The following is a 27,043-nucleotide window of genomic DNA, read 5'->3' on the forward strand; positions in this document are numbered from 1 at the left end:
TGTGAGTTACCATAAATCCTTCTAGTCAATTTCTTTAATAAGAAAACTGAAGTTAGGCAGAGTTAGCTTCTTTTGCTTATTAGAAAAAAAACGATCTAAGGCATTAGACTTGGCGTTATAAATGTCACTGAGCGGCTTAGGAAAGTGAACTTCAGTTTACACCTTGGGCTGGTTTTGAAGAAAGGGTACACACCTATTTTTCAAGGATAAGGTTTTAATAGGAAAAGAAGCAGGGCATGGCATGAGCCAATATTTAGGTCCGAATAATTATTGGTGGCTGCAGCATGTCAGGCAGGGAGCCAGGTGTTTTTGCATATGCTAAGTCAATTTAATTCTTTATAAAAACAATATGAGGTGAGTCTTACTATTCATCACTTACATATGCAGAAACTGAGGGTCAGAGAGGTGAAATGACCTGTCTGAAAGTCACTTAACTAGCAAATGATGGCTTTGTTTTTACTCCATCATCTGATCAGGCAGAGGTGAAAGAGAAGAATGCAATGTGTGCTTTTGGGTAGTGGGTACTGTTCGGTTTGGCAGGACTGTGGGATACATGCAAGGCGGAGGGGCCCTTGAGTGCTAAGGCAGAGAGTTGGAGTCTATCAGGTAGGCAGTGAGAGGAAGGTTTCTGCATCAGAGAGGGCACTGGTGGAGCCATGCCTCAGAAACATTGATCCACTGTTGTCCTCTACGATGAAGAGAAATGAGGCACGCTGGAGGCCTGGAGACCAGTTGGAGCAGCATTGTAAAAACTCACATAGGCCTGAATGGGCATGGGTGTTGGCAATGGAAAAAGAAAAAAGTATTCTATCGAGTCTCCAGACGCCCAGGGAATTGCTGAACGAAGTCTGAGTTCTCCCTATGTAGATAGCTCCTACTTTTCATTATAGGTTTCTCAAGAACTGGCTCCCAGAAAAAACCTGGATGGAGAACAAAACAGGTAAGTGCCCAAGTGAGAAATCTACAAAGCTCCTCTCCCCAAAAATCACCTCTTCCCCATCAGTTGTGGGGCCTATCATTTCACCAACGGGGTTCCGTTCTTTCAAGAGTCTCTTATTTAAGTAGGACTATCTGTGGACAAGAGGGAGAAGCGACACTGGGAAGTGTCCTCATTAGCAGCATCCAGGCAAGTAACATAAATGTATGAGGGCACTCTGGGGGGGCACCATGAAGAACAGGGCACATGCTCCATGTCAGGGGGGCCTCTCGGTTCTGGCTGAGGGGCCCAAAGTTGCTGGATCTACTATTTCAGCAGAAACCTCATAGCCAAATTTTTTGGGAAAGTCCTCAATTTTAAAACATTGCAACCAGTTTAAACTTCTTAATATCACTGTGCTGGCCACATTCAGCTCTTAATTTGTTACCAGTTTGCCACCTCTAGGTTAAATGTTAGTACCATTTCATCAAAACCTTTCCAAATTTGAAAGCACATCTTTAGTAAAACTAGCTACAGAGCAAGTTCATTTGGATCGCCGAGAGCAGGGATAGAGCAGTCTGGGAGCCGGGCAGGGACTGTAGGGAGGCCCCTGGACCACGTGCTGGGCATCCTGGTGCCTTAGCTTTGAAAGGTAGATGGACTACGGCAGTGACAATATTTGCTGCAACCGGGCCCTCCTGGGCGACCACCCAGAGCTGGGCTTGGAGCCGAAGGAGGGATGGGCAAGCTGTGCTGCTCCCAGCTCCAGTTGGCCCCTTCCCATTAACATTACAGGAGTGCAGTCGCGTGGTGTTTGAAAAAGCATCCCTAGTTCCACGAAATGATTTACAGGACACCAGACTCTGCATTTCAGAGGTCTCCGGTGTACCATAAAAAATATATTCTAAAGGAATAATCTTTATCTGAGCTGAAGCTGCAGTGAAGGAAGCTCACGTCCAGCTGAGAGCAGCCGTGAGCTTCTGTTCACTCAGGGAAAAGTCTCTGTTCATGTTGTTGGAGTAACATTTTTTTCTCTCTTTGGCACTAGGTATCTAGTTAATATTTAGACACTATATACATTTTCTTTCAACTGTTGTCCCTGTTATGTGATCAAACAAAACCGGAGATGCCAACCACATCAGCCCTGTAGGTGAAAGCAGACCCTCCAGGCACCCAGCTGTGGCTAGCAGGGTAAACAGGACTCACTGGAGCCAGCCTCTGGGAAAGACTGGCGCCATGTGCGTGCAGGGCCAGCCCCTGCCCCCAGGAAGCAGAGTTCGCTGGAGTGCCTCAGTTGACCGCTCTGCCTGTTCCTGCCATTCCAGCCTCGCGTTTCCTCTACCTCCCTGAGCAAAAGGAAACAGGAAGCAAAGTGTAGTTTTGAATGTTCCAAAGCCTTCTGATGTTTACCATTCCCCCCAGGAGAGGGACGTGAGGGACAGAAATCTCTCTGCAAAGAAGATACTTTGTAATTCAATGAAGCGATGCACAAACACAGCAACACAACTTCTCTCTGCTTATAAGGTGTTTAGAGCGATGATAGTCTCAGCCTATTTTGGTCCAGGGAAATCCAGGGCGCATGTGCATCTGTGGTTCAGGGTGTCCAGGAGGAGACAGCCTCTCCTTTTGGAGCAGAAAGCACAGTCAACCAACCGGTGGCGGGACAGAGGCAGAAGCTCTAGGGCAAGGAAATTTGTGGGTTTGTGTCAAAGCTCCACCAATCAGGAGCTTCAAGCTAAGATGGGGAGGCTGGAAAGATGGAAGTTGGGATGGGAATCCTGGTATGGACAAGAAATTCCTCCTGGGTCAAAGGCAGGAGGATGTCCAGGAAGGGAGAAGGGCGGGTCACGGATGGACCGAGTTTGCCTGGAGTCCCATGAGAAAAGGGGAAGCGAGAGCTCACCACCTTGTGGCTGCCAGCTACCTGTTGGGCGGCACTGGCGGCAGGCGTCGGGCTCTAAGTCTCTGAAAGTATCAGGAGAGGGAAGGAGAAACTGGCGTCCCAGGCTCCCAGGGGAGGGGAACCTCTCCAGCATGAATGTGGTGCGGGGCGGGGGAGGGGGGCACGATCTCCGCTTTGCCGGGTGCCCCAGGCCTAGCGCACGCCGCCTCTGTTCTGCATCCCCCTCTGCAGGCGCGCTCGAGGCGCACTCCCCCTTCCCTCGACGGCGCGGACCACGCGCCCGGGCCCCTCCGCCTCCCATCCACTCCTTTCTCTACCCGCAGAAAGTTAGCAGCGGGGAGGGAACTCGGGGCTGCAACAGGGCGCGGCGGCGGCGGCAGAGACTGAAGCAGGAGCCGCGTCGGAGCCGGGGAAGCGGGGGCGCTGCAGACGGAGCAGGTGCAGCCGGTGGGTCCGCGCGCCCCCCTTGGTCCCCTTGCCGGAGGCTGAGGGGGGTGGTGGGGGGCCACCCGGACTCCGTGGGAAGAGTGGGTAGGGGGATCATGCAGCCGGGCTCTTCCCCGGCGCAGCGCGACAGCGGCCAGGGCCGGGGTGCAGTGGCGTCGCTTCACGCTGCCTGGGCGGCTGGGTGGGGGGGGGGGGCCGGGCGGGGGCGCTGGCGGCGGCTGAAACCATGTCCGGGCTGCGTCGGGGGCTGCCGCCACCGCTGCCGCAGCGAGCCCGGAGCCGCGATGACCCCGTGGCCCTCACCTCCTCCGCTTCTGCCTCTACTTCTCGCCGCGCCGCCGCCGCCTGGCGCGCAAGCTGCTTTTTCTCTGCGCCTTGTCCCTGTCTGTCACCTACCTGTGCTACAGCCTCCTGGGCGGCTCGGGCACCCTGCAGTTCCCCGTGGTGCTGCAGGAGCCGCCGGCACTGCCGCCGAGCCCCCGCCGAGCCCGCCGCCACCCTCTCTACTGCCGCCCCCCATGCGCCTCGGCACCCCCTCACAGCCCTCCGCGCTGCCGCCGGACAACGCGAGCCGCGAGGAGCCTCCGGAGCCCTCCAAGCAGCCCCCTGCCCCCGGGGCCGACGGCTGGGGTCTGGCGAGCGGCAGCGGGTTCGTTCGGGACACCTGGCTCCGGACCCCTGTGGCCCCTGGCGAGATGATCACGGCGCAGAGCGCGCTGCTGGAGAGGGAAGCGCAGAAGTCCAGCACCACCCACGAGGAGCTCGCAGGCCAGAGAGCGGTGAATGGGAGCAGCGAGAGGGGCGGCGCCCTCAGCACCCTCAACTATGGGGAGAAGAAGCTGCCACAGGCGCTCATCATCGGGATCAAGAAAGGAGGCACCCGCGAGCTGCTGGAGGCGATCCGAGTCCACCCGGACGTGCGGGCCTGCGGGCCGTGGGCATAGAGCCACACTTCTTCGACAGGAACTACGAAAAGGGGCTGGAGTGGTACAGGTAGGACCCTGGGCTCGGCGCAGGCGATGGATGGGTGGGGAAGACCCAGAGGGAAAGCTGCGGCTTCTCACGCCCTTCGACATCCAGGCACCTCCCCGAGAGCCCTTCGCCCCACGAGGGCTCTGCGGACCCTGGCGGGCCTGCTCGGGGGTTCGTGGAGAGGGCTGGAGGCTGGCCAGGGATCACTGTATTTCAGGGCTAGGGGAGCTGGTGTCACACTGCCCTGCCTGCCTCAGGTTCCTCAACCAGGGAGCTGCTTTCTGAAGCTGCCTAGCTCCACGCCTGGAAATCCCCAGCCCAGGTGCCCACGGGGTGTTTCCCAGGCCAGTCTCTCGTGGGGCTCAGCGCTGCTGCGTTGGGGACGCTAAGGCATGAAGCAGGATAGCTAGATTGACTGAAGGGCTTTGAGATCTCCTGGAATCTCTCAAAATCGCCCTCAAACGTATTTGCGTCTCTGGAATCCGACTTTAGTATTTTCAGGTTAGAGCAAAATGATCAGGGAACAGTTAAAAAGATGATGCTGGCGAGTTTTGGCTTGCTAGAAAAGACTGAGGATGTTCCCCATCTCCAGCAACCCTGGGTTGCTTTGGCATCAGGAGCATCAAGGTCTGCACGACAGTCGGTGCCCTAAGAGTTTTTACATCCTGCACCCCTGCCCTTTCTAACCGTCGCCTCCTTGGCAACAGATTAGAGCTTCTGTCTTGTGAGATGTTCATCTTCCTTGTCTTCCACCGTCTCCCAGCGGTGAGGGAAAGGAGAGGAGAGTAGAAAGTTAAGTGCAGGTAAAATAAATTAGTGATCCGGCTTTCTTGCCCGCCATAACATTTAAAAAACACTGGAGCAGATGCCCAAAAGGCAAACCTCCTTTGCTCCCCCCCCCCTCTTTTTATGTCTTTCTGGAAAACATCTGGATGGCTGGTCCCATCTCTGTTGCGTCTCAGTAATTAATTGGAATTGTCAGACAAACACAGGCTTTGTCAGCTAAAGTGGTATTATCATCTTCACAAGGCCAATAGGTAAAATAAGGATTGTTTCCTGACAAGTTGCCTTGCTGTTGAAGAGATGTGCTTTCTAAGTTTAAATTACAGCCTGTGAAAGTTTTAGAAATAACCTAACTTCAGAAATATATAGTAAATGTGTATTATATAATAATATATATTACTATAGGTATGTATTATATAATATCTATTATATATGAATATATAATATGTATTGATTGATTTCTTCCGCTTTAGAAAATACCCCTTATGCTTTCAAAGCTTGAGAAAAGTACACTTAGGCATAAACATTCCAGCAGGTTAAATGGAAACAGCAAATGTGTCTGTTAATGTCTTGTCTGTTTCAACCAAGAGAACTAATTGCAACATTTTAGGAGGCTTCAAACAGCCGCTTCCTATCAAAACAGAAACCAGTCAATGCCTGCTTGAACTGGAAAATCAGTATTTATAACATTGCAAGTCATGGCTTCGAGTTTGCGATTATAATTAAAAAGGTGTCAGGATGATTAATGCAGCAACAGCAAACCAGAGAAAGAAGGGGATGTTTGGGAACGTTTCGGTTGTTTAATTGTTGGTTGTAGGAATGTTCTGATTTCTGCTGTGGGGCAGCTTCAGCCCTATGAGGGTCACTGTGGTCTTTTCCAGTTCTAATTTTAAAGCTGTGTATCTTGTGAGAAGTGTCAGATGCCCTTTGGGGGAGAGGAAGGCCTGAGGATCAGACCTTTCCAACATGTGTTGTGTTGCTTTGTGGCAGCTGGAAATAGAGATGGGGTGTTTGATTCAGGTGACTTAAAATAACGTTGATGACGTGTGCGTGGTGGAGTGCGTGTCAGGAAGTCCCATCGTAGGGTCTGGAGAATTTTCTGAATGAAAGGATAGAAGACGCCAGATTTTCTCATGTTGTTTTTACACTGTGGCTTGGAAAGGAAGGTATGAACTGGCCTCGCTGTCGTGACATGGCTACTGAAGATGTCATTCCAGCTTGGTGGTACTCTCAGCCATCACTTGTGGTATTTGGGCCTTGTGGTATTGGGTGTCAGTATTTGGTAGCCACCTGTAGAACTGTTCCACTGGAGAGGTGTGGACAGAACTGGATCCTCTTGATCCTCACTTCAGAGGACCATACGGTGTCTCTGTGTCCTCGATCTGTTATGCCAGTGACTTGCCTGTGGGAGACCCTTATGTTCAGTGGTGCCGATTGGAAGTGCGGGAGGAGAATCTGTCTAACATAGAGGTAATCATTAGCCACCCAAACCTGGCTGTTGAGAAGACTCCCAGAAACCCCTTGGACCTGCAGGAGCCGAGTGGGCTGGCACTGGCCTTGGACCGCTCTCCAGCCTTATGAGGGACAGCAGTGCTTTGAGGACATTTGTGGGATTTTTACTTGCTGCACCTCTTCAGGCTCCTCTCTCTCCCATGTACGAAGAGGGGACGACAACCTCACTCTATTGTAGGAAAGGAAACAGTGGCATTGATTCAAACCAGTAACAGAAACCCTTCCTCTTGGTTCCCTGATGCAACTGGGTCTTTTCAGTGGTGGCATCGCTACTTAAATGGTTATACCACGTATTCTGCCTGAAATCTTACTCTACTGTCTAACTGGTTAGAGATCCACAGGTTAATTAAAGGCTTTGATTTCCCCCATATATTTATTTTGTTTTTGTTTTTCTTTTCAGTGTGTTTCCCAATAGCCTACTAATTGTGCTAGTGTTTCTGTTCTGGTTGTGTTTTCAGCAAGAGGGAGAGCGAGAAGAAATTGGGGCTGCTCTCGGCACAGCTGGCTTGGGGTTTCCTCATATCCAACTAGGCAGCCCTAGCAGTTTTATTTCTGGTGTCCCTCAGGCTGTATCTAAATCTGGGTTTTGCTTTCTTCTGTGCTGTTGATCTAACGTGAGTCAAAGACACATCTGAGATGAGGACATGTGCATTGGATTTTCAGGGCAGTATGGACTGATGGATTAGGATGTGTGTGTTAAAGCTATGGAGAAGCAAGCCTCACTTGGTGGATGGACAGAGGCCAGTGATTAATAAGTGGGAGTAGATTAAACCCTCCACTCCTTCCTCTGTCCACCCCCCAAATAAAAGGGTAAAGCCAGAACACACCTTTCAGTATGAGCCGATACACTCTGGCTGGGCAGAGGCCTTGAACTCTCCTAAGGGATGGGACCTTGTGGCAGGCCAACTGGCTGCCACGGCAGAACTCATCAAAGTGACAGAGACGACTCGAGCTGTGGCCTCCCTCGTGGTTTACAGACTGAACAGTAACCGTGACCACTTTGCTCTGGGAGCCACTCAGCTCCAGGGTGCTGAGAAGGGACCCTCCACGGTTTCCAGTTGTCTGCAGTGGTAGCAGTTAATAGGCAGGTCCCATTGGCTGGGGGAAAATAACTCAGGAAAACAGCTTCAGTCATGCTCATGCCACACAGAGGAAAGTGGTCAGCACCATTATTCGCATGTGGTATTTGGAGAGAATGAAAGAGGACAATGGAAAGGCGCTGGCATTGATTGAATGCCTGTGATTGTGGTGGTTGGTGCTTCACAGACATGTTATCACATTGGGGTGTCATGATGAGGCTGTGAGTTAAACAGCAACATTCCTGGTTTACACTCCAGGTGGCTCCCGGAGGGTGAACCACTGGCTGAAGGTTGCTCAGCTGGTCAGTGGTTGAGTTGACCACATCTGTCCAATTTCAGAGTGCTGGTTTCTTTCCCTGTGCCACGCTGCCACTCAGAAAGTACTGGAATGTCTTTTCCTTCTTTCATTCAACAAACACTTAATAACGTTTACCATGTGCCCAGTACTGTTTTAGGTACTGGGGATAAAGTGGAGAACAAGACAGAGGGAGGACCTGTTCTTGTGGAAATGGCATCTTTTAGTAGGGTGGTAGGGGAGACAGCAAACAAACGAGTCGTTCTTTTAACCTTTTTAATGTGGCTGTAGAAAACTTAAAATGACACTTGTGACTCCCATTGCATTTCCAGTGGGCAGGGCTCCTGTAGAGCAGTGCTTTTTAAACTTGAAATGCACATGGATCACCTGGGGTGTTGTTAACATGCAGATTCTGATTCAGCAGGTCTGGGGAGGGGCCTCAGACTCTGCATTTCTAACTTCCCAGTTGATGCTGATGCTGCTGATCCCTGAACCTCACTTTGAGAAGCAGGAGTTTAGAGAGTAATTGGGGTGTGTGTGTGTGCATGCACAGATATTATTTTAAGTCAAATGGTTAGGGGAAACCTCTCTGGGGAGGGGATGTAAATGAAGTGAAAGAGTAAGAATCTTCCATGTGGATATGTAGGTGGAGAGGTTTCCAATAGAGGGAACAGCAGGCACAAAGGCCCTGAGGTGGAAACAGGCCTTATGGGCTTACAGAGTGTTCTTTCATTATTTCAAAAGCAAGGTGTTTGTAGCTGGACAAAATTGGGTTTTGCAACTTACTAGTTAGATGATCTTGGTTGGATAACTGATTTAACATCACTCATTTTCAGTTTGTTTATCTGAGAATAATGCCTGCCTTGCAGGATTGTTGAGAGGAATAAATGAAATAATAAAAGTGAATGTATTTTCTAAGCAAAAAGTGAGTATCCTAGACCAAAAATCCAAATGGACTCAACTACTGGGTTTTTCCATTTCTCAAATCCTTTTGGTCTCATATGCCTTAGCTTCTGTCACAGCTGTCTTAATACTGAGAGAAGAGTCTGTTATTGGGGGTGTTTTTAGGAAAAGTCTAATAATGATTGGCTTTGCAGTCTACATCTGCTTAACCTCTTAAACCAAGGGTCACCAACTCACATGCCTTCTGGGCCCACAGCGATTGTATAAATGAGTGAAATAGACCAGGTGGGGAGAAACTGGGACGCACAAGCTCTGTCTAAAGGGGCAGCTACTCTTTTCCACGTGCAAATGTGGCATCAGGGTTATCAGATCTTCCACTTGGTGAGAGAAACTGGAAATCCAGTTTTTGATGTGAAATTATCTGGTGTTTAATGCTGGCAACAGATGGAAATTTCTTCCGAGCGCAGTGTGGGCCAGCACTGCAGACAAACAAAACCCACCTGTGGGCTCGGTACAGCCAACCGGCTACCAGTCTGTGGCTCTGGCTTAAACTCATTTTGGAAAGTAACTGGCACACCCGTACCCTTTGTGGTTGTCAGAATTGTGGCTTCTGTGTGCTATTTTAGGTTACAGTTTTCCCCCTTTGCAGATGTTGCAAGAGCATGGGGCAAATACCTCCCAGATACATTGCAACAACAGCAAAAGGAGCTGGGTAGAAAGAGGAACATGGAGGCAGAAAAAGACAATTCCCCAATAAATTTCCCATTTGTTCCCAATGAACATTTTCCAGAAGTTGAGAAAATTTTCAGCTTTTCACTCATTAACGAGGCAGTCCCCTATTTGATCCATATTGATAAACTGTACTTATGTAATAGGGTCTGGTCAGGTGGATTGAGTAAGACCTGAGAGTTAGAAAAATTGAGTTCTGGCTTTGCCTTGCCCCATCCTAGTTCTGTTGGGCGTTGGGTTACTTATATTAAATTGTTTCTTTCTCTCCTTTTCTTTTCTTTTCATCTTTTTTTTTTAAATCCCTGTTTCTTTTCTGATGAGGTTATACTGTCTCCGTAGGGCCCATTCGCCCACTAAAATGCTTTGGTTCTGGAGCAGACGTCTGTGTTAGACCCTTCAGAGGAAGCAGGAGAGCACTGTAGGAGCAACATTATTTGGAGCCAGTTTTTGTATCTCTGAGTCAGAATCCACTGCATCCTCCTTGTGTGACCTTAGACAAGTTACTTAATATCACCAAGCCTCCATTTTTTTGTCTGCAGAATGGGCTCAATGTTACTTACTTGCAAGTGATTATGTGAGGGTGAAATGAAGTGGCCCTTAAAAAGTGCCCCCACGCAGAGTGTATGACATGATAAATTTCTTCTTCTCCTTCTCTCCTCTCTCTCTCTCCTAATTTTCCTTTTCCTTTGCATTTCTCCTTCATTTTCCTTCAATTCCTTCCTTTTATCTTGCCTATCAGTACAGAAGGCCCTACAGAGAAAGCTGTAATGCATTTTTCATTAGCAAATCGTCTTTCATTTCAAGATTATGTCTGAATGAGGGATCTCAAACCCTGAAGCAGATCTTAAGTAGCTCTCCAGAGAATAATCCAAACCGATTCCAGAATTGGGTCTACTGTGACATGAGCCGAAGGAGGAGAAGAGTCTGATTTCCTGGGGTACCTGCAGCCAGCCTTCTCCACTAAGGGGACGGGGGATGGAAGGGGGCAGGCTCTCGGGGCCTTCCTTCTCATATTTTCTTGAGCCCACTGTAGGAAGGAGGCCACTTGCAGTGGAGAGAGACTGAGGCATTTAGAATGCTGAGGGCATGCTTTGCCTTCCATTTTTCTGCAGAGCTGAAGGCACTGGAGAAGGCAGGACTGTTCTGGCAGACCCCGCCAAACTTCCTATGTTGCTATTTGGCCACTTTCCCTGGAGTTCTCCAGCCATCATAACATGACTTAATTATTTTAACTTTTGTAAATCATACCAGGCATTTTTAGTTTTAAATTGAGTCAGGAGAGGGGCCTTGAGACTTTAGGTGAATGAGAGATTGCCAGGGTTGTACGTTAGAAAGTTTTAAAGGTTTTGGGTTTGCATAATGGATGCTATTTCTGAAACTGATTGAACCAACGATCTTTCAAGTAATCTCTTGATTCCATTGGTCTCTGCGGTTTGACAAGCTCCTCTGTAACTGTCTTGGGAATTTCAGTCTGAAATTATAATTCACTAAGGGAGCTTTTCAGCCCATCTTGCCATTCATTAAAAGCAAGTGGTTGATTTTTTTTTTTTCTTAACACTCACTAGTTAGGGTTGCCTGCCTTTACTTTTTTTTTTTTGCAATCTTTATTTAAGAATGTGTAAAGCATATTTACAGGGAAACAAAGCAGCACATCAATTAGGCAATACTTTTTTGGTTGTGAATGATAGAAATTGAGCTTAAATTATTATAAACAAAAAAAGATGCTTTATTGGCTTATGTAATTAGGAAGTCTGTGGGGTAAGTGGCTTCAGGAAAAGCTGAATCCAGGGGCTTGAGTGATTTGACAAGGTCTCTGTCTCTTTCCATTCTTTGCCGGGTTTGTCTCTACCTTGCCTCATTCTCAGATAGATTATCTCACTACATTTTAGGCAAGATGGTAAGCAGCAACCCGAGACAAACATTATATGTTTATTTAATTCTTTTGGAAGTAATACATTTTTTTTAAATTGAGAGGTTTATGCTTTCCCCCAAATTACAGAATTGTTAAACCCCATTACGGAAGTCTCTAGTGTATTGTTTTCCTCTGCATTGTGTTGAATTGTAAATGCTATTGCAAATTCCAGAAATATAAAATTTTCTAAATTTTATAGTCTCTTTTCTTGGTCTCTTGAAAATTTTCAGCTAGCTCTATTCACGTAAAAATACCCTCAACCAAAAGCAGTAGTAAACCATAGAGAAGGAAATAACTTCTCCATTAAAACACAGACGGCTCCACCACAAAGGCCCATATGAAATGACCACACATTCAAGCAAAGCTGAGTTCCCGAAGGCCAAGAAGATTCCATGATGGATTGCCTCCAAAGGAGAAGCGTAGACCCATATTTTCATGAGTACAGTTTTGCTGATCTAAAGATGTATGGGCACACTGAACAAAGTACTTTACTTATAAATGTAAGTTCACATTTGTGATGTCTGATCACTGAGATAACTAATAATGAGGCTACATGAAACTTAGGGTAGATAAGTGATTTTGAAAAAACTTTTCTTAAGAGCTTCTGCAAGAAATTCCTGGAGATGCCTGTGGTCCAGGTTGGGTCATGTGCTCATTCCTAAAGCTGTCGTTGTGTAGTACCCTCATCGGGCCTGGCTGATGTAGCCACCCCTTTGGCCTGGAGTGGTGGGGGGAGTAAGCAACCAGGGCTAGTCCCACTGAGACCATAGGGAATAGTTTCCCCATGAAGATGAGGTGTTCGAGGGTTCTGTTGCTAGAAGAAGTGGGGACCAGTCTAGCCACATGTTTATTAAACCTATAAAGATCTACTTGGGACAGGTGTATGATCTCTCTGAGTGTTTTAACCCGGAACGAGGGACAAAGGGTTAATTTTGGGAGGTTCCATGCACTTGTTATTTTATTCATTCATTTATTTATTCATTAAACATGTATTGACTGTCAACTTTGTGCTGGGGCAGACATGAATCAGTCATGGCCGGTGACCTGAAAGAGCCTGCAGAGTGGAGAAACGGACAAGTGAATGGTTAGCTCACAAAGTAATAAAAGTCCTGACACAGTGGGGTTTATTCCAGGAATGGAAGGATGGTTCGATCTTAGGAAATCTAATAATTTGACTTATTCTTAATACGGGTAAATGAGAAAATTTCTATGATTTATTTGATGGATGCTAAAAGGCATGTGATTAAATTAGCATCTATCTCTAATTTTTAGAACACCTCCTAATAAAATGGGATCTTCCCCAAAGCCAGCATCATCTTTAATGGTGTAATACTAGAAACATTCCCATTAAATCCAGAGCAAGACTAGAATGCCCATTATCATCACTATTATTTACCATTGCTCAGTAATTAATAGATGATGCAGTTAGATACAAAAAAGAATAAGAAAGGGGGAGGTAGAATTATCAGCATTTGCCAGTAATTTCATTTCTTTTGGAAAATCTAAGATAACCAATCCCCCCATGAATCTATTAGAAACAATAATAGGGTTCATTAAGGGCACTGATGAGGAAATACTATGCAAAATCTGTAGTTTTCCTGTATGCCTACCCCAACCGTTTTGGAAATATAATGAGAGAAAATATTCTATTTATAGAACCAGCCAACCAAACAGAATAACTTGAAATATATTTAGCAAAAGTTGCAAGGGACTTTTAAGTACCAAATTTTAGTACTTTATGGAGGGGCATCAAAGAAAGAGGAGTAAATGGAAAGTGACCTCTTTCTCTTGGCTAGCATGTCTTTTTTTCATCCCTTCCCCCTCCCTCCCTCCCTCCCTCTCATCCTGTCCCTGGCTCTTCCCTCCTCCCTCCCCCTTCCCTCCCTCCCTCCCTCCCTCTCATCTTGTCCCTGGCTCTTCCCTTCTCCCTCCCCCCTCCCTTCCTCCTCCCTCCCCCCTCCCTCCCCCCTCCCTCCCTCTCATCTTGTCCCTGGCTCTTCCCTCCTCCCTCCCCCCTCCCTCCCTCCCTCCTCCCTCTCATCCTGTCCCTGGCTCTTCCCTTCTCCCTCCCCCCTCCCTCCCCCCTCCCTCCCTCTCATCTTGTCCCTGGCTCTTCCCTCCTCCCTCCCCCCCCTCCCTCCCTCCCTCTCATCTTGTCCCTGGCTCTTCCCTCCTCCCTCCCCCCTCCCTCCTCCTTTGATTAGAGTTCTTTGCTGCTAAGTTGAGGGTGTGTTTGAGAGTGGTCTGAAAGTATTGGTTATATGAACGTGGCGAAAATGTTGTACTTCATGTATAGAATTCCCTTACTTTCCACATTACGGAGAAGATGGTAAGACAGCTGTTACTGTTTAGATTCATAAACAGTGGGGTGGGTGCTGATTGTTTTCTATCCCAAGTTCAGGGGTGGTAGGACTGTGCCAAGATGTGAATTAATAGTTGAGTTGGTGTAAATCAGTAAATTTAGATGCACTCCTGTTGTTGCAAAGCAAAAGTCCAGTCAGGGACAAGTGATGGTTATTTTCAATGGGACAGGGAGATGACAGTGTGGATGGGAAAGAATAATGGTGGTGGTGGTAGTGACAGCAGTGGTGATAGACACATATTGTATTCCTGTGTGTGCACCAGGCTCTGCTCCAAGCAGTGGAGTCATTGAGTCTTCAGAGGACCTGGCGAGACAGGCGCTGTGATTTTACAGGCGAGGGAGCTGAGGCACAGAGAGGTCAAGTAACTCGCTCGAAATGTGGAGTTGGGATTCAGACCCAGGTGTTTGGCCACAAACATGCAGCATTTCCTTTTATTTGTTTCAAATCTCTTTCCCACTGTAGGTGATGTCTTTCAGCATCACGGGAGTGAATAATAACTGCTGGCATTCCCTTCTAGGAGCTTGTGATTTTCCGCATGCAGATGGACTGCTTGCCTACCGGATGGGCTAATTGAGGCGGATGGGCTAATTGAGGCGTTCTCGACCCAGCAGCAAACTGTGGCAGTGGCTTCCATTCTGGGACGAGGCTCATTCCCACTGTTCCCTTCTCCTGAAATGCTCAGCCCCAGATCCTTAAACTACCCTCGGCTCCTTATCTGTCCTTCAGGTGTTAGCTCAAATTTCAGCTCCTGGAAAATACCTCTCCCAGTTACCTAATTTAAAGACCCTTTTCCGCGTCTGAGCTTGTGACGCTGTTTTATTTTCTTCAGAGCATTTACTACTTTCCAAAATCATGCTACTTAGTTACTTCTTCCTCACCAGAAGGCAGATTACATGAGAGTGGGGGTCTTGTCCATCTCGTTCCTTGCCGGTGTCCAGAACAGTGCTTAGCACCCAGCAGGCACTCCGTCATGGTAGTTTATTAATCACTAATTCTGAATCAATGAATTAATGAATGGAAGGAGGGCCTGCTGTGTGCTAACTTTTCTTGCAAAACTCCAGGCTTCTGAAAAGAAATGACACTCATGTTTCTTGGGAACTCTGGCTAAGAATTGTCAGCTCTTTCACGTCCTACTTTTGCAAGACTATTTTGGGTACAAGAAAGAGAAACCCACTCAAACAAACCATGTGGGCTCAACAGTCTCCCACAAGCTGCCTACCGCACAGGACATCACCTCCTTTATTCCTCACTGCAGCCTCGTGAAGTCGAGACTTTCTTATCCCAGTGTTACACAGAGAGCAAATGCGACCTGGAAGGGCGGGCAGGAGTCCCAGGGTCACACAGCAGGCTGGCACAAGCCAGGTGTCTTCACTGTAACGTGGCTTTTGGTTCCTGGCCTTTGTTGCTGATGCTGCCGAAGTTTTAGAAGAGTTCAATTACTCCCGATAGACCGTTATGCTCTAAGAGTGGATTATGTTTCTCTAAATGCAGTATCGAAATTACATAGTTGGCATTTAACAATCAAAACATTACGCTGAGGCCCGTGTTTGATATGTCACTCACTGTAGGTACAGGGGCACCCTTCCCGGTGCCTCCTGGCTGAGCCTTCTGCAGGGGGCTGGAGGGTTGGGTGTCGCTGGAGCTGAGGAAGTATTTGAGCCTAACTGCCTGAGCGCCTCTGTCACAGGGCAGTTGGACTGTTTGGAGCTATGTTGTGTTTTGAAAGAAAAAGCTGAACCTGAAGTCAGAATTAAGGCTTTGAGTCTGAGTTCTGTGTCTACCTTGCCTTGTGCACATAGATAAGTATTCAGCCTTTGAGCCTTTGTTTTCTCATCTCTCAAATAGGAGTACCAGCCTCTAATAATTCCATGGTGCTTTTGCAAGGATAGAAGGATGATGCTGTGCTGGGATCTGTTTTGTCTACGTCTGTTAGTTGTTATTAATCCATGCACGTTTTCGTGAATACCCCCAGGTAACTGGTTTTCTGGAATATTGCCCTCCAGGGAGTACCTGAAATACAGGACAAGCATTCTTATCATAAAGTTAGATTAAGAAGTTTAATTTACAGAAACTATTATACACCATGGATATCAAACATCGTGAGGGCAGACTGCATAAAGATCCTGGAATTCTGGAGAACCTCTGTCTGTATCACTCTTTCACCCAGCTCAGGACCACTGATGCGTCATTCTTTTGTACTGAAAACGTACAGAGCGGTGGGGTACACTTGCTTCTTAGGATTGCGCTGCGGCTCCCGAACTTTGGGAGTGACCAGGAGATTCTTCCATTTTACTCTCAAATGACCTATCATTTCATTTTTCTCTGCACCCTGTCTCTTTTCCAGGTTGGCATATTAACTTCTTACCTTCTGGCTGCCTGACTAACCTACTTTCTCACCTATAGAAGGCAGAATAATGCCCCCCCCCCATAACCACGTCCTAATTTCTGGAAACTGTGAATATGCTAGATTATGTGGCAAAGGGGAATTAAGGTTGCACATGGAATTATGATTTCTAGACAGCTAACCTTGAGATGGGAGATAATCCTGGATTATCTGGATGGGCCCAGTGTGATCCCAGGGGTCCTTTTAAGTGGAAGAGGGAGGCACGGAGCGAGAGTCAGAGGGATGGCAGCATGAGAGGGGCTTAACCTGCTGTTGCTGGCTTCGAAGATAGAGGAAGGGGTCATGAGCCAAGGAATTCAGGAAGCTTCTAGAAGCTAGGGAACAGGGAAGGAAATCCATCCTTGCTTAGAGCCTCCAGAGGAACGCAGCGTGTGGACACTTTGATTTTAGCCCGTGGAGACCCGTGTCAGGGTTCTGGCGTCCAGAACAGTTAAGCCATCGGTGAATGGTCATTTGTTACAGCAGCAGTACGCTCTACTCAGATAGCTCGAGCGGTCTCCATCTCATTCCATTTCTTCCCTTTGCTTCGTCTCCCTTTCTGGAAAATACCCCCTCTGGGGCTGTTTAGTTCTCTCGCCAAACAGCAAAAAAGATGTACCCATCCAATATTTGCAGATGGTAACTGTACGAGTTAGGGTGAAAACAAAGAGACCCCAACACAGTGGCTTCCGTAAGACAGACAATGATTTTTCTACTACGCAACGAAAGTTGATATTCACAGTTTGTAGCAGTCAGGGCTGTGTGGCGACCAGCCACTCTGAGAGACCCAAGCTGACCACAGTGAGTGCAGGCGTGTGTGTTTGAACAGCAGCCGTGCATGAGCACTCCAGCCAGTCTTGCGGGGGCAGCTGTGCTCCAGGAGACCGTTCAGAGACCCACGTTCTGTTCTTCCCATCTGGTTGCTCTGCCGTCCAGAGCCCCCCAGGGAACTTGTTAGAAAAGCAGAATCTCAGATCCCATCCCAGACTTTCTGAAGCAGAATTTATGTTTTAAGACAATACTTGGGTAATTATTATGCACGAAGTTTGAGAAAAATGGCCTAACGGCAAGGTGGTTCCACTTCACCATCAGCGACACTTGGGGCCAGGAAAGTCTTTGTTGCAGGGGGCTGTCCTGTGCATTGTAAGCTGTTTAGCAGCCTCTCTGGCCTCTACCCCACCAGACACTAGTAGTTAGGCCCTCCCCCGGTTTTAGTAACCAAAAATGTCTCCAGACATTACCAAATGTCCCCTGGGGTCCAAAACTCCCTCTGATCGAGAACCCCTGCCTTAGAGGGTTTTCTCTGCTGCGTGATGGGAACTGGGACTGCACCCTGTCTGCATTGCAGCCACCGTGAAGCAGCGAGGGCAGAAGGCCGGGAGCGGGTTTCTCTTCAGCAGGTGAGGCAGTAGTGACGCTCATAACTTCCGCTCTCCTTCTGCTGGGGAGACTTCGTTGCATGGCCACCTCCAGCTACAGAGGACTCTGGGGAACTTACTGAGTGTCTGTGTGCCCAGGAAGGAGGAGAGAACGAGTCTGGGGACAGTCAGCTGTCTGCTACAGTAACTCACGCAAGGATGTGGTCATACTGTATTTCTTTATTCTCTTCTATCCAAAGTCAATCCAATTGGCAGGGTGAAATAAACTGACGAGGTATTTTTTTAATTATTTTTTTGCAGTTGGAACACAGAACTATTTTAGGAGGTCACAGGATATTTTAGGAGCACACATAAAATTTACCCAAAGCTCTGATAGTGTGTATTTTGATATCAAGAGTTTGGTATCTTCTAAACTTCAGTCGTGAGTAGTATTCCTGCAAGTTTCTTTATTTTTTCTTTTTCCATATAGATGTATTTGCCTATATTGATTTTTTATGTGAAAAATAATTTTCTTCAATCATTGTAAAGACTATATCATACTATAAGTGTGTTGTTGTGGTGGAGATAGACGTGCATGTCCATACATGTCTATGTATGTGTGTGTGTCGGTAGCTATCAGTAGACATCTCTTTCTCTGTGTATCTATTTATTTGGCACCACCTGCCTTGGTACCCCCTCACCCCTCGCCCAGGCTGCTGCAGCCGACTTCTGTTCTTGTTCCGCTGACTTTCTTGCCCTCTGTAATCTGCTCTCCACACAGTGGCTGGGGGAAGTGATCCTTTTAGAACATAAAGCAGGCCACATCACTCTCCTAATTTAAATTTTCCAATGGCTTGTTGTCAACCTAGAGAAAACTTCTAAGTCCTGGCCATGATCTACAAGGCCCTACAGGATCAGACCCTGCCAACCTCTTCAGCCACATTCACTTGTCATCTTCTCTGTGCTCCTCTCCTTGAGCCGCATTAGCTTCCTTGCTGTATCTGAGAAGCCAAACATGGCCCTGCCTCAGGACCTTTGCACTTGTTGCCCGCTCTGCCTTTAATGCTTTTTCCTTAGATAATTTCTTGGCTTGCATCCCTCCTTCATTCGAGCCTCTGCTGGGCTGTCCCTCCCTCCTCAATATGGCTTTTTCTTGTACTGTCTGGACTCCCCTTGTACATTCTTGGTGCTAAGAAAGAGCTCCACTCATTGGAAAATGCTGGTAAACACAATATTGCCATTAATATTTGCCTACGTTCCCCAGTTACACTACCCCAACCCAACGTTCTGGTGTCTTAATTTCTTGGTTCTTAATCCCCCCATTCTTGACGAAAGATCTTGCTTTGATCTGGTGGCACAAAATGACCTCGATGTTGCTGTGGTCAGTTGAAAAGATGCTTAGGTAACTCTTAGCCGTTCCTGTTATTTAAGTAGACTGCCTCTAGGGGGTGGTGATGCGATACAGGCTGAGTCCAGAGTGAGGCGTTTTCCTGAGATGTGGGATGTGCGTGGCTCCTTGCTCCTTCCAAGCTAGGTTAACCCTCCACATTTGCCCCTGAAAATAAGACGCTTTAGGAAAGGCTCACTTTCAGTAAATAATAAACAAACACCAAAAGCAATGTTTAAAGCAAACTCAAGTATAGTTGAGTATCTTTTGTTCTCTACCCACTTTCTAGCTAGTTTTTCATTTGTGTTCAGATACAGAAGAATATTCCTGTTACTGTCTGAATATGGATAATGAACATACCACGTTACCATAAATATATGTTAAGACATTTAATATTAGAAATTATTATTATAACATATATGCCCAATATTAAATAGGTAAACTACCCACTTAGATTCTGAGAATCGCATGACAGGTTCAACCAACAAACCGCATGACCTCACCCAGAACCGCTGATTTCCTTATTTAGAGTGAAACAGAGAGTTTGTTCTGTCCGTACTGACTGGTTCTCATTCACTTATGAATTGCTGGGTTGAAAGTCTAGTGTTTTGGTTTACCTTCAACTCTTGGCCTTGATGCTCCTAGATTTTCTTGGCTTTGTGTCTCTTTTCAGTCCCTTTACCTCTCATCCTCCAGGAGGAAGAAATTGCCCCAAATCATGATATGTTAGAGCACTTTTAAAGAAAATCTTTCCCAGTGTTTTGAAACTTAGCTTTAGCTGCAGAAATCTATTGGGTAGGATTCTTCTGGTTATAACACACGGAAATTCCAGGTGAAATCTGAAATAAGCATGAATCAAAAAAGAATTTAGGGGTCAGCCTGGTGGCGTGGTGGTTAAGCTGGCATGCTCCACTTCTGTGGCCTGGGGTTTGTAGGTTCGGATCCTAGGCGCGGACCTACACACCGGTCATCAAGCCACTCTGTGGCCGCCTCTGCATACAAAAAATAGAGGAAGATTCCTTAGATGTTAGCTCAGGGACAGTCTTTCTCCAGTAAAAAGAGGGAGATTGGCAACAGATGTTAGCTCAAGGCCAATCTTCCTCACCAAAGAAAAGAAAAAGAAAAAGAATTTAATGGCTTATGTATCTGAGAAGTCCTGGGAAGGGGTGGCCTCATTAGGGCTTAAACAGTGTCACTGGATCTCCCACTTCTGGATTCTGCTGCCTCTGAGGTGGTTGGCTGCTTTCTTAAAACCTGTCCCCTTGTGGTCATAAGCGGGTGCCAGCCCAATTTTCTTGCTCCAAATGGAGTAGGAAAAGTGTGCCATCTTTGTCCCAGAAGTCTCTGCTAACGCCTCAGGGTAGCTCATTGCTTTCTTAGGGGTCACGTGCACATCCAGCAAGCAGTCCTTGGTGCCAGAGGGGGTGTGGGGTTTGAGGCACTGCCTCCCTGGAGCAGAGGTGGGAGGAGTTCCCCTGTGGGCACAGAGGATGAAATGCGGGCATTTTCCCAAAGCAAAGCCAGCAGACGGTTATCAAAGAAGGGAAATGCACGCTGGTGCCAAAACAACAGATGTCTGTTTTGAGACTCTACTGTTCAAACGTCATCTTTCACCGAAGTACCAATGAATAAAACAGACATCCCGAGAGTTCTGCTGGCTTGCGTGGAGATGGGGGACCCGGATCCTCTTCTGTGGCTCTCCTGAGGTGGGCACAAGTAGAATGGCTCCAGATCTCCCTCTGCCAGCTCACTGCTTGGAGACTCTGCATCTCTTCTTTAACACAGAAAGAAAGGAAGGAAGGAAAGGGGAGAGAGAGAGAGGGAAAGCAAGAAAGGAAACTTGTCTAGTCTCTGTGCCTAAGAGCTGTTCAATTCTGAGAAAAATATCTAAAGAACCTGCCCCTCAGAAATCACTAATTATTTACTTAGAATATTTTCTATTTCCATCACTTCCTTAGCAACCCCTAGCAGCTGCCTGGGAAAATGTAAAGGGATTGTACATTTTACAAGAGAATTCCTCAAATAGCAAGTGAAATGGTTTCGTACGTTCATCTTCCTGCCCAGATTCACTTCAAGTGGAGAGGGAGAAATGATTTGGTGTTTGATCAGTCTTAATACAACAACTAGATTGCCCGGAATTTCTAGAACATCCTGCTTCTGTGTCATTTTCCTCCTTTCATTTGTGGTAAGGCCTACAATATAGATTTAAGTGTGATTCAGTCTTTTATGCTTTTGTAAGAGTTTTTATGGAAATCCACATTTTGGGAGAAAAAAATTCCTTTATTAAATCTAGTGTCTTGATGTTTTGTTTAAAAATAGGTTGTATTTAAAAATACTTTGTGTACTTTTTGGGTTTCTCATTAGCACACAATGACGTTGTCTTCCTCTGTGTGTGTGTTTGTGTGTGTGCGTGTGTATTGTGTTAAAGGTGTCTCTTGAAGGTGCTCTCTCTAGGGAAGCCTTGGGAACTCGTGGACCTTGGGCTTGTGAAGCCCCAGGGTCAGTTGTCAGGTCCAGGTCACTTTCCGGTATGGTTCTTGAACTTTCTATGGCTCCAGTCTCCAGCCTTCCCTGACAGGATCCCCCTGGTCCCGCCCCTGTCCTGGCTGTGGAGGAGGAGTCTGGCTCTTTCCTCATTCCCCTGAGAAGAAGACCACAGACCTTTCCCTTTAAGGGTTTGCCGGGTGGAGGTGAAGGAGCTGGAGGAACGAGGAGGAGTAACACAATACCACTTACTGCTGGTCCTCCAGTCTCTGTTGGGCCCATGTATTTGAACGCTGGTTTTCAGAAAGAGAGTGCTCATCCAGATTTCTTGTGACTGATTTGATGAGTCTGAAGACTTCCTCAAAATTCTCTTTTATTTCAGGAAAAGGCAAAATTTAAAAACCAGTAGATTATGCAGGAAGTTAATTTTTGTGATTTTCACTTTCCAGTAATTGTGCTTTTGCGTGTTAGGCATTCTTAGGAACAGTAGCTAACTTCCTTTGAGTGCTTATGTGACTAAAAGAAAACCCCGATGCGTCCCTGCCCCTCCTTTGTCTGAGCTAATCCTCAGGGCAAGCCCTGTTGAGTAAGACGTGCTGTATGTTATGTGGAAACTGAGGCACAGAGTGGGGAAGAATGATACCCAAAGGTTCACAGGTCATTAGTGACGGGACCTAGATTCGAAGATAAGCATTTAGGGTGTTCTGTTAGCCACAGTGCTGTGCTCTTCTCTGAGAGAGGAGATGCTCAGGTGTAGGTCCATCCACAGTCACCCAGAGTCCAGCTGTCTCTTGTGCCTGTCTGCAGACAGAGCTGGGATTCTCTGGAAAGCACTTCTGCAGCCGAATTCCAGATGTCTGCATCTTAGAGGATAGCTCCCGTTGCTGCCTTTCGAGGCTGTTTGGGAAGGAAACCCACATCTTCGAAGGCTGTGAAAGACTGTTGCTAATGTCTGCCTACTGCCATTTGGGGTAAAGGTCTCAGCACTTCGGATCACTTCAGAGACAGATACTGATTTTCCAAGCCCTGCTGTGAGCCCGCAGCTTCCGAGACCCAGTGACTCAGCCTCCCCTCTCTGCATGGGGCAGCCAAGGCATGAGAATTGCCCTGGGCTGTGTATTTTTTAAAAATAAGGGGATCAGAAAAATCCCTTCAACCTAGGCTATTTGAAGGCAGTGTGAGGGATGGAAGGCAACCCTTCTCCATCATCTTGCTTAGGGATGCTTCTGACCCTCTGCCTCGGTTGTGCCGTGTCTGTGCAGAGAGGGGCTGCTCGCAGACACAGTGGTTTATTCAGTGACATCACGGCCACCCTTTTGTTCCTAGTGAAGAATGTTTTTTTGCCCCCTGAGGTTAACAATTACCTTTGGAAAAGTGTTTTCGTGAACAGAACTTTGGCTAAAATTGTAGTGATAACATTACTGCCTCGTTGCAAAGCTCTGACACCAGCACTCCTGGTGCAGAGTTACCTGGCACGGAGTAGAGGAGCATAACAAGCATGCTCATCATGCCCGCCAGGAACTTTTATATGCGTTAATCTCCCGAAAAACAGTCCTCGTGACCACCCCATGAGAGAGAGGATGCTTTTCTAAAGTAGTTTAATTTGTTTCTCTTCTATTGTGTTAAAAAAAAAACCATGTTATAAAAGTTACCGTCTTAAGCACTTTGAAGTTCAGTAAAGTATATTCACATTGTTGTGAAATAGATCTCCAGAACTTTTTCATCTTCTAGATGTGAAACTCTACACCCATTAAATTTTATTTTACTCAATAAATCATAAACATCTTTCCATAATAACAGGAGCGAGACTGTTCTTATCCCCATTTTACACAGGAGGAAACTGAGGTAGGGAAAGTTAAGTCACTTGCCCCGGGTCACCCTGATCCTAACGCAAGTTGGTCTGGATGCCAGTCTCACTATCAAGTCCTGCATTTTGGTCCTGGTCGGGTCCTAGTCTTCCTAACTGCCCTGCGCTTGGTGGGGCACCTGGGACACAGTAGGATTTCACTTAAATTGTTATTATTTAAGCAATACATACTCAGTGAAGACAATGAGAAAATGCTGACAGCACAAAAAAGTCCTCTCACCCAAAGATAACTCTTACTAATAGTTTAGCGTATGTTCTTCCCTAAATTTTTCAGTACAGTCGTGTGCCGCATAACATCGTTTCGGTCAATGATCCACCGTGTATCTGATGCTGGTGCCGTATAGCTGAGGTGTGCGGCGGGCTATTCCATCTAGGTTTGTGTAAGTGCACTCTATGATGTTTGCACAACGACAAAATCGCCTTACGACACATTTCTCAGAATGTATCCCCGTCATTACGCGATGCATGACCATACTTACAAAGTATATATAAATCACTTTCTTACAAAAATGTGTACTTTTAAAGATACTACTTTGGTTTTTTCCACCTCCTCAAATTGGAAACAACCCAATGTTCATCAGCAGTGGCATGGATAAATAAAATGGGTTATATGTTTTAAAATGGAATTGTATACAGAAATAAAAATCAACCACAGCCACATTCAAGAAAATTTATGAATCTTACAAGCATAATGAAAGAAGTCAGACATAGAAGAAGAAACTCTGCATGATTTTGTTTAAACACAGTTCCAAGACAAGGAAAGCAAATTCATAAGTTAGAATATTGGTTCCCCTTGGGCGAGTGAGGGCAGTGACCTGGGATCGGTGTATCAGGGGGCCACTGGAGGCTTAGTCACCTTCTGTTTCTTGTGAGTATGGTTGCCGGGTGTGTTCCCTTGGATAATTCATGGAGCTATGCAAGTACGATTTCCATACTTTCTGGTATGGATGCTATGCTCCAAATTGCAAATCCAATCACATGATTATAGACTTTTTTACTGATTAGTTCCAAGGCATAGTTATTAGTGCAAGACTCCAGAATTATGGATGTGGGTTCATATCCTGGATTTAACCTCTTCTTATGTCAGAGAGACCCTGGCCAATTGATTAACCGTGTGGGCTTTGGTTTCTTCATCTGTAAAATGAGTTAATTTTGGTTCCTCTTACTTAGTGAGATAATTATCTCCTTGCTGGCACAGGGCAAGAACTCCTTGAATGACAGCTTTTATAGTTGTTCTTGCTGTTCTTATCTCTTTAGGTGAGGGAGCTGGTGGATGGTGTCCTGTGGCAGAGGGAGGAGCAGGAGGGGGATCCAGTCAAGACACAGTCTCCAGGTGAGCCTGAGGGGACAGAGCAGAGCTGATGCTGAGGTGCGGGAGGAAGGGTCCAAGGCCTGGGGCCCCTCCATCCTTCCCTGTCTCAGTTCCTGCCCATCTGTAAACACAGGAAGGGAACTAAACCAGGTCATCTCTAATTGGTTAGTCCTTTCAGCTCGGACATTGAAGAGTCATGAGGGCAATAGAAATGCCACGAAAATTTAAAAACAAATTTCCCGGTTTGATCCCCATTCAAACACAAAGGACCAGGTCTGGGCGTGAAGGGAGCTGGATATCGGTGGTGGGATTATAGGTCGTTTCTATATTCTTCATTGTGCGTTTTTCCATTTTGGACAGAAGTAGCCTGAGCCAAGGAGCTGCTTGCGTGGCTGAGGACCCTGAGGTGGTTCATTTATCTGAAGACTCCACATGAAAGGCAGCCCCCTGTGTCCTGGAGAGCAGAGAATCACACCCTGTGGATGGGATAGGATCGAGCCCCTGCGCTCAGGCATGCTCTGTCCACTCTGCCACAGCCCGTCCTTAAGGGACATCCCCACATTCGATGGCTTGCTGGGGGGGGGCATCAAGAGAAGGGGGCTCAGACTGCCAGTGCCCAGACTCCAAGGGCCTCCACTCTCCTCCCTCTCACCCTGAATCAGCCCCTAGCCCCTCCTGAGTGGAACCCCGTCTTCCCAGCCTGGACCATTAGAGCACGAATTCCCCTTCCCAAGACGTGCATCCTGGAGAAGGGAGAGTCCCCTGGTGTGGACTCTGTCTCCCTTAGGATGTCAGTCTCTCCCAGCCTCCTGGGCTTGGCCTCTACTTGGGGGAATCTGGGTCTCAGAAGCTGTACCTCAGGCCCCTCCTAGCTGGCAATGTGTATGTCACACCCACATCCTGCCCCACTAAGCTGTGTACACATATAGTGCACACAATCCAGGCACTGAGCCTTGTGTGGGGTGAAGATTTGTCCTGCACAGGGAGGCAGGGTGTATGGTGAGGAGAGAAGGAATGCGTGAAATGTATGTAGAACAGGGAGAAATGAGGTCCTCTGGGGACACTGGGAGAGGTGTGGGCAGCACTGAGGGCCCTTGTAGTCTGTGGTTGTGATGTGAAGGTGGGACCAGCCCTCACTGCACCAGCCTCTGCCCCTTTCCCGGCTGGGGGCAGATGCGCAGGAGGCAGAGAGTTGGGTTCCCAGGGTGGATTTCACCTGGCCAGGACCATGGAAGGGGTCGGTCAGAGCTACAGGACAGGAGCGTGGGGCTGTCCCGGAGCTCAGTGTCTGCAGAGGAAGAAAGGACGTGATGTAGGGGGAGGAGAGTGAACATGGAGCCAAGTTTGCAGATGGGGAGACCCAGTGGCTGAGGATGAGTGAGGAGAGGGAGCCCACAGTGACTGGGCTGCAAAGACACCACTGGGTGCCGACTGGAAGGGGTTGGCCTGAAATGGGTTATCAGTCATGCTGGAGAGGTTTATATGTGTGGAGTGAGGCCAGGGTAGTGGGTGGCAGGGGTTGAGTGAAGGAGGGAGGACAGGGCCCTGAGGGTCCAGGATGTCAGAAGGATCATCTGGGTGGATGGCAGAGTGACCAAGAAGGGTCGAGTCGCAGTGATGGTGAAGAGACAGACAGTGAAGACTTATACAGACACCCGAACGCACACACACATGAACACACACACACACAGGGACCCTGATCAGCGCATAGGGTGCAGTTTGGCCCAATGGCTGAGCACAGCTGCCAGAGGTGCCAGCCCTTGTGGGCAGCCCCTTCTCTGTGGCCATGCCACTGTCCCTAAGGTGCCTCCTGCTCTGTGGAGAGCCCCACTCAAGAGCTTCATCATCTTCATGCCCTGATTATTCATCTTGTCCCTGAAGCACTCGATACCATGGTCTCTCTCCAGGATGAACCAGACGTTGATGGTGGGTTGCCACCCTGGAGGTGACATGGGTTAGAGCCATGTTGGACTCCTTGTGGCCTGTGGGGTTGGGGAAGGTCCTAATGCCTGAAGGAGGAAGAGCAGACGTGGGGGAAACCCCGATGCAGGGAGTTGCGTGGCCAGGAGGGATGCAGGCCCAGATCCCCAGCAGTGCAGAGTGGAGATGGCTGGTGGCCGGCAGGGAGGCTGTCCAACCTGCGTCTCTTTGCTGGCCTCAGGATCGCTGTCATCAGCCAAGGCTGCCGGAGGCTTGTTTTCACGAGTTCTCTCAAATGCTGCAGGAGCTTAGGAGCAGGTGACCTGAACTTGAGACTTCCTGACCTGGTCTCTGAATGAAATAAGAGGAGGTGACAGGCTCTGTACCAGCAACTTTTGTGTCCGCTGAGGGTGGGGATCCTGTGAGGCCGGGGAAGCACAATTGTCCTGTCCCTGGGCACAAGGCCAGCTGCAGCGAGACAGGTTCACAGGTGGAGGGGTGATCACGGAAGGGCGTGC

General features: G+C 47.6%; 1 protein-coding gene across 50 annotated transcripts in view; it reads left to right on the top strand.

The window, feature by feature from the left end:
* Positions 1–27,043, top strand: part of LOC138917070 (heparan sulfate glucosamine 3-O-sulfotransferase 4-like) — a 103,288-nt gene that overhangs the window by 47,436 nt on the left and 28,809 nt on the right. For 11 of the 50 annotated variants that reach the window (XM_070231493.1, XM_070231495.1, XM_070231491.1 and 8 more), the window contains 4 exons: positions 891–940; positions 3,143–3,266; positions 3,674–4,259; positions 24,551–24,626. In XM_070231493.1, coding sequence (XP_070087594.1) covers positions 3,785–4,210 — 426 coding nt within the window. In that variant the 5' untranslated portion in view covers positions 891–940; positions 3,143–3,266; positions 3,674–3,784 and the 3' untranslated portion in view covers positions 4,211–4,259; positions 24,551–24,626. Of the gene's footprint in view, positions 1–890; positions 941–1,065; positions 2,441–3,142; positions 4,260–24,550; positions 24,627–24,965; positions 25,117–27,043 lie in introns of all 50 variants that reach the window. The other 39 variants (XM_070231461.1, XM_070231455.1, XM_070231456.1 and 36 more) reach the window with 11 other exon arrangements.

Source organism: Equus caballus, chromosome 13 (genome assembly GCF_041296265.1).
Source record: "Equus caballus isolate H_3958 breed thoroughbred chromosome 13, TB-T2T, whole genome shotgun sequence".
Taxonomy (NCBI): Eukaryota; Metazoa; Chordata; class Mammalia; order Perissodactyla; family Equidae; genus Equus; species Equus caballus.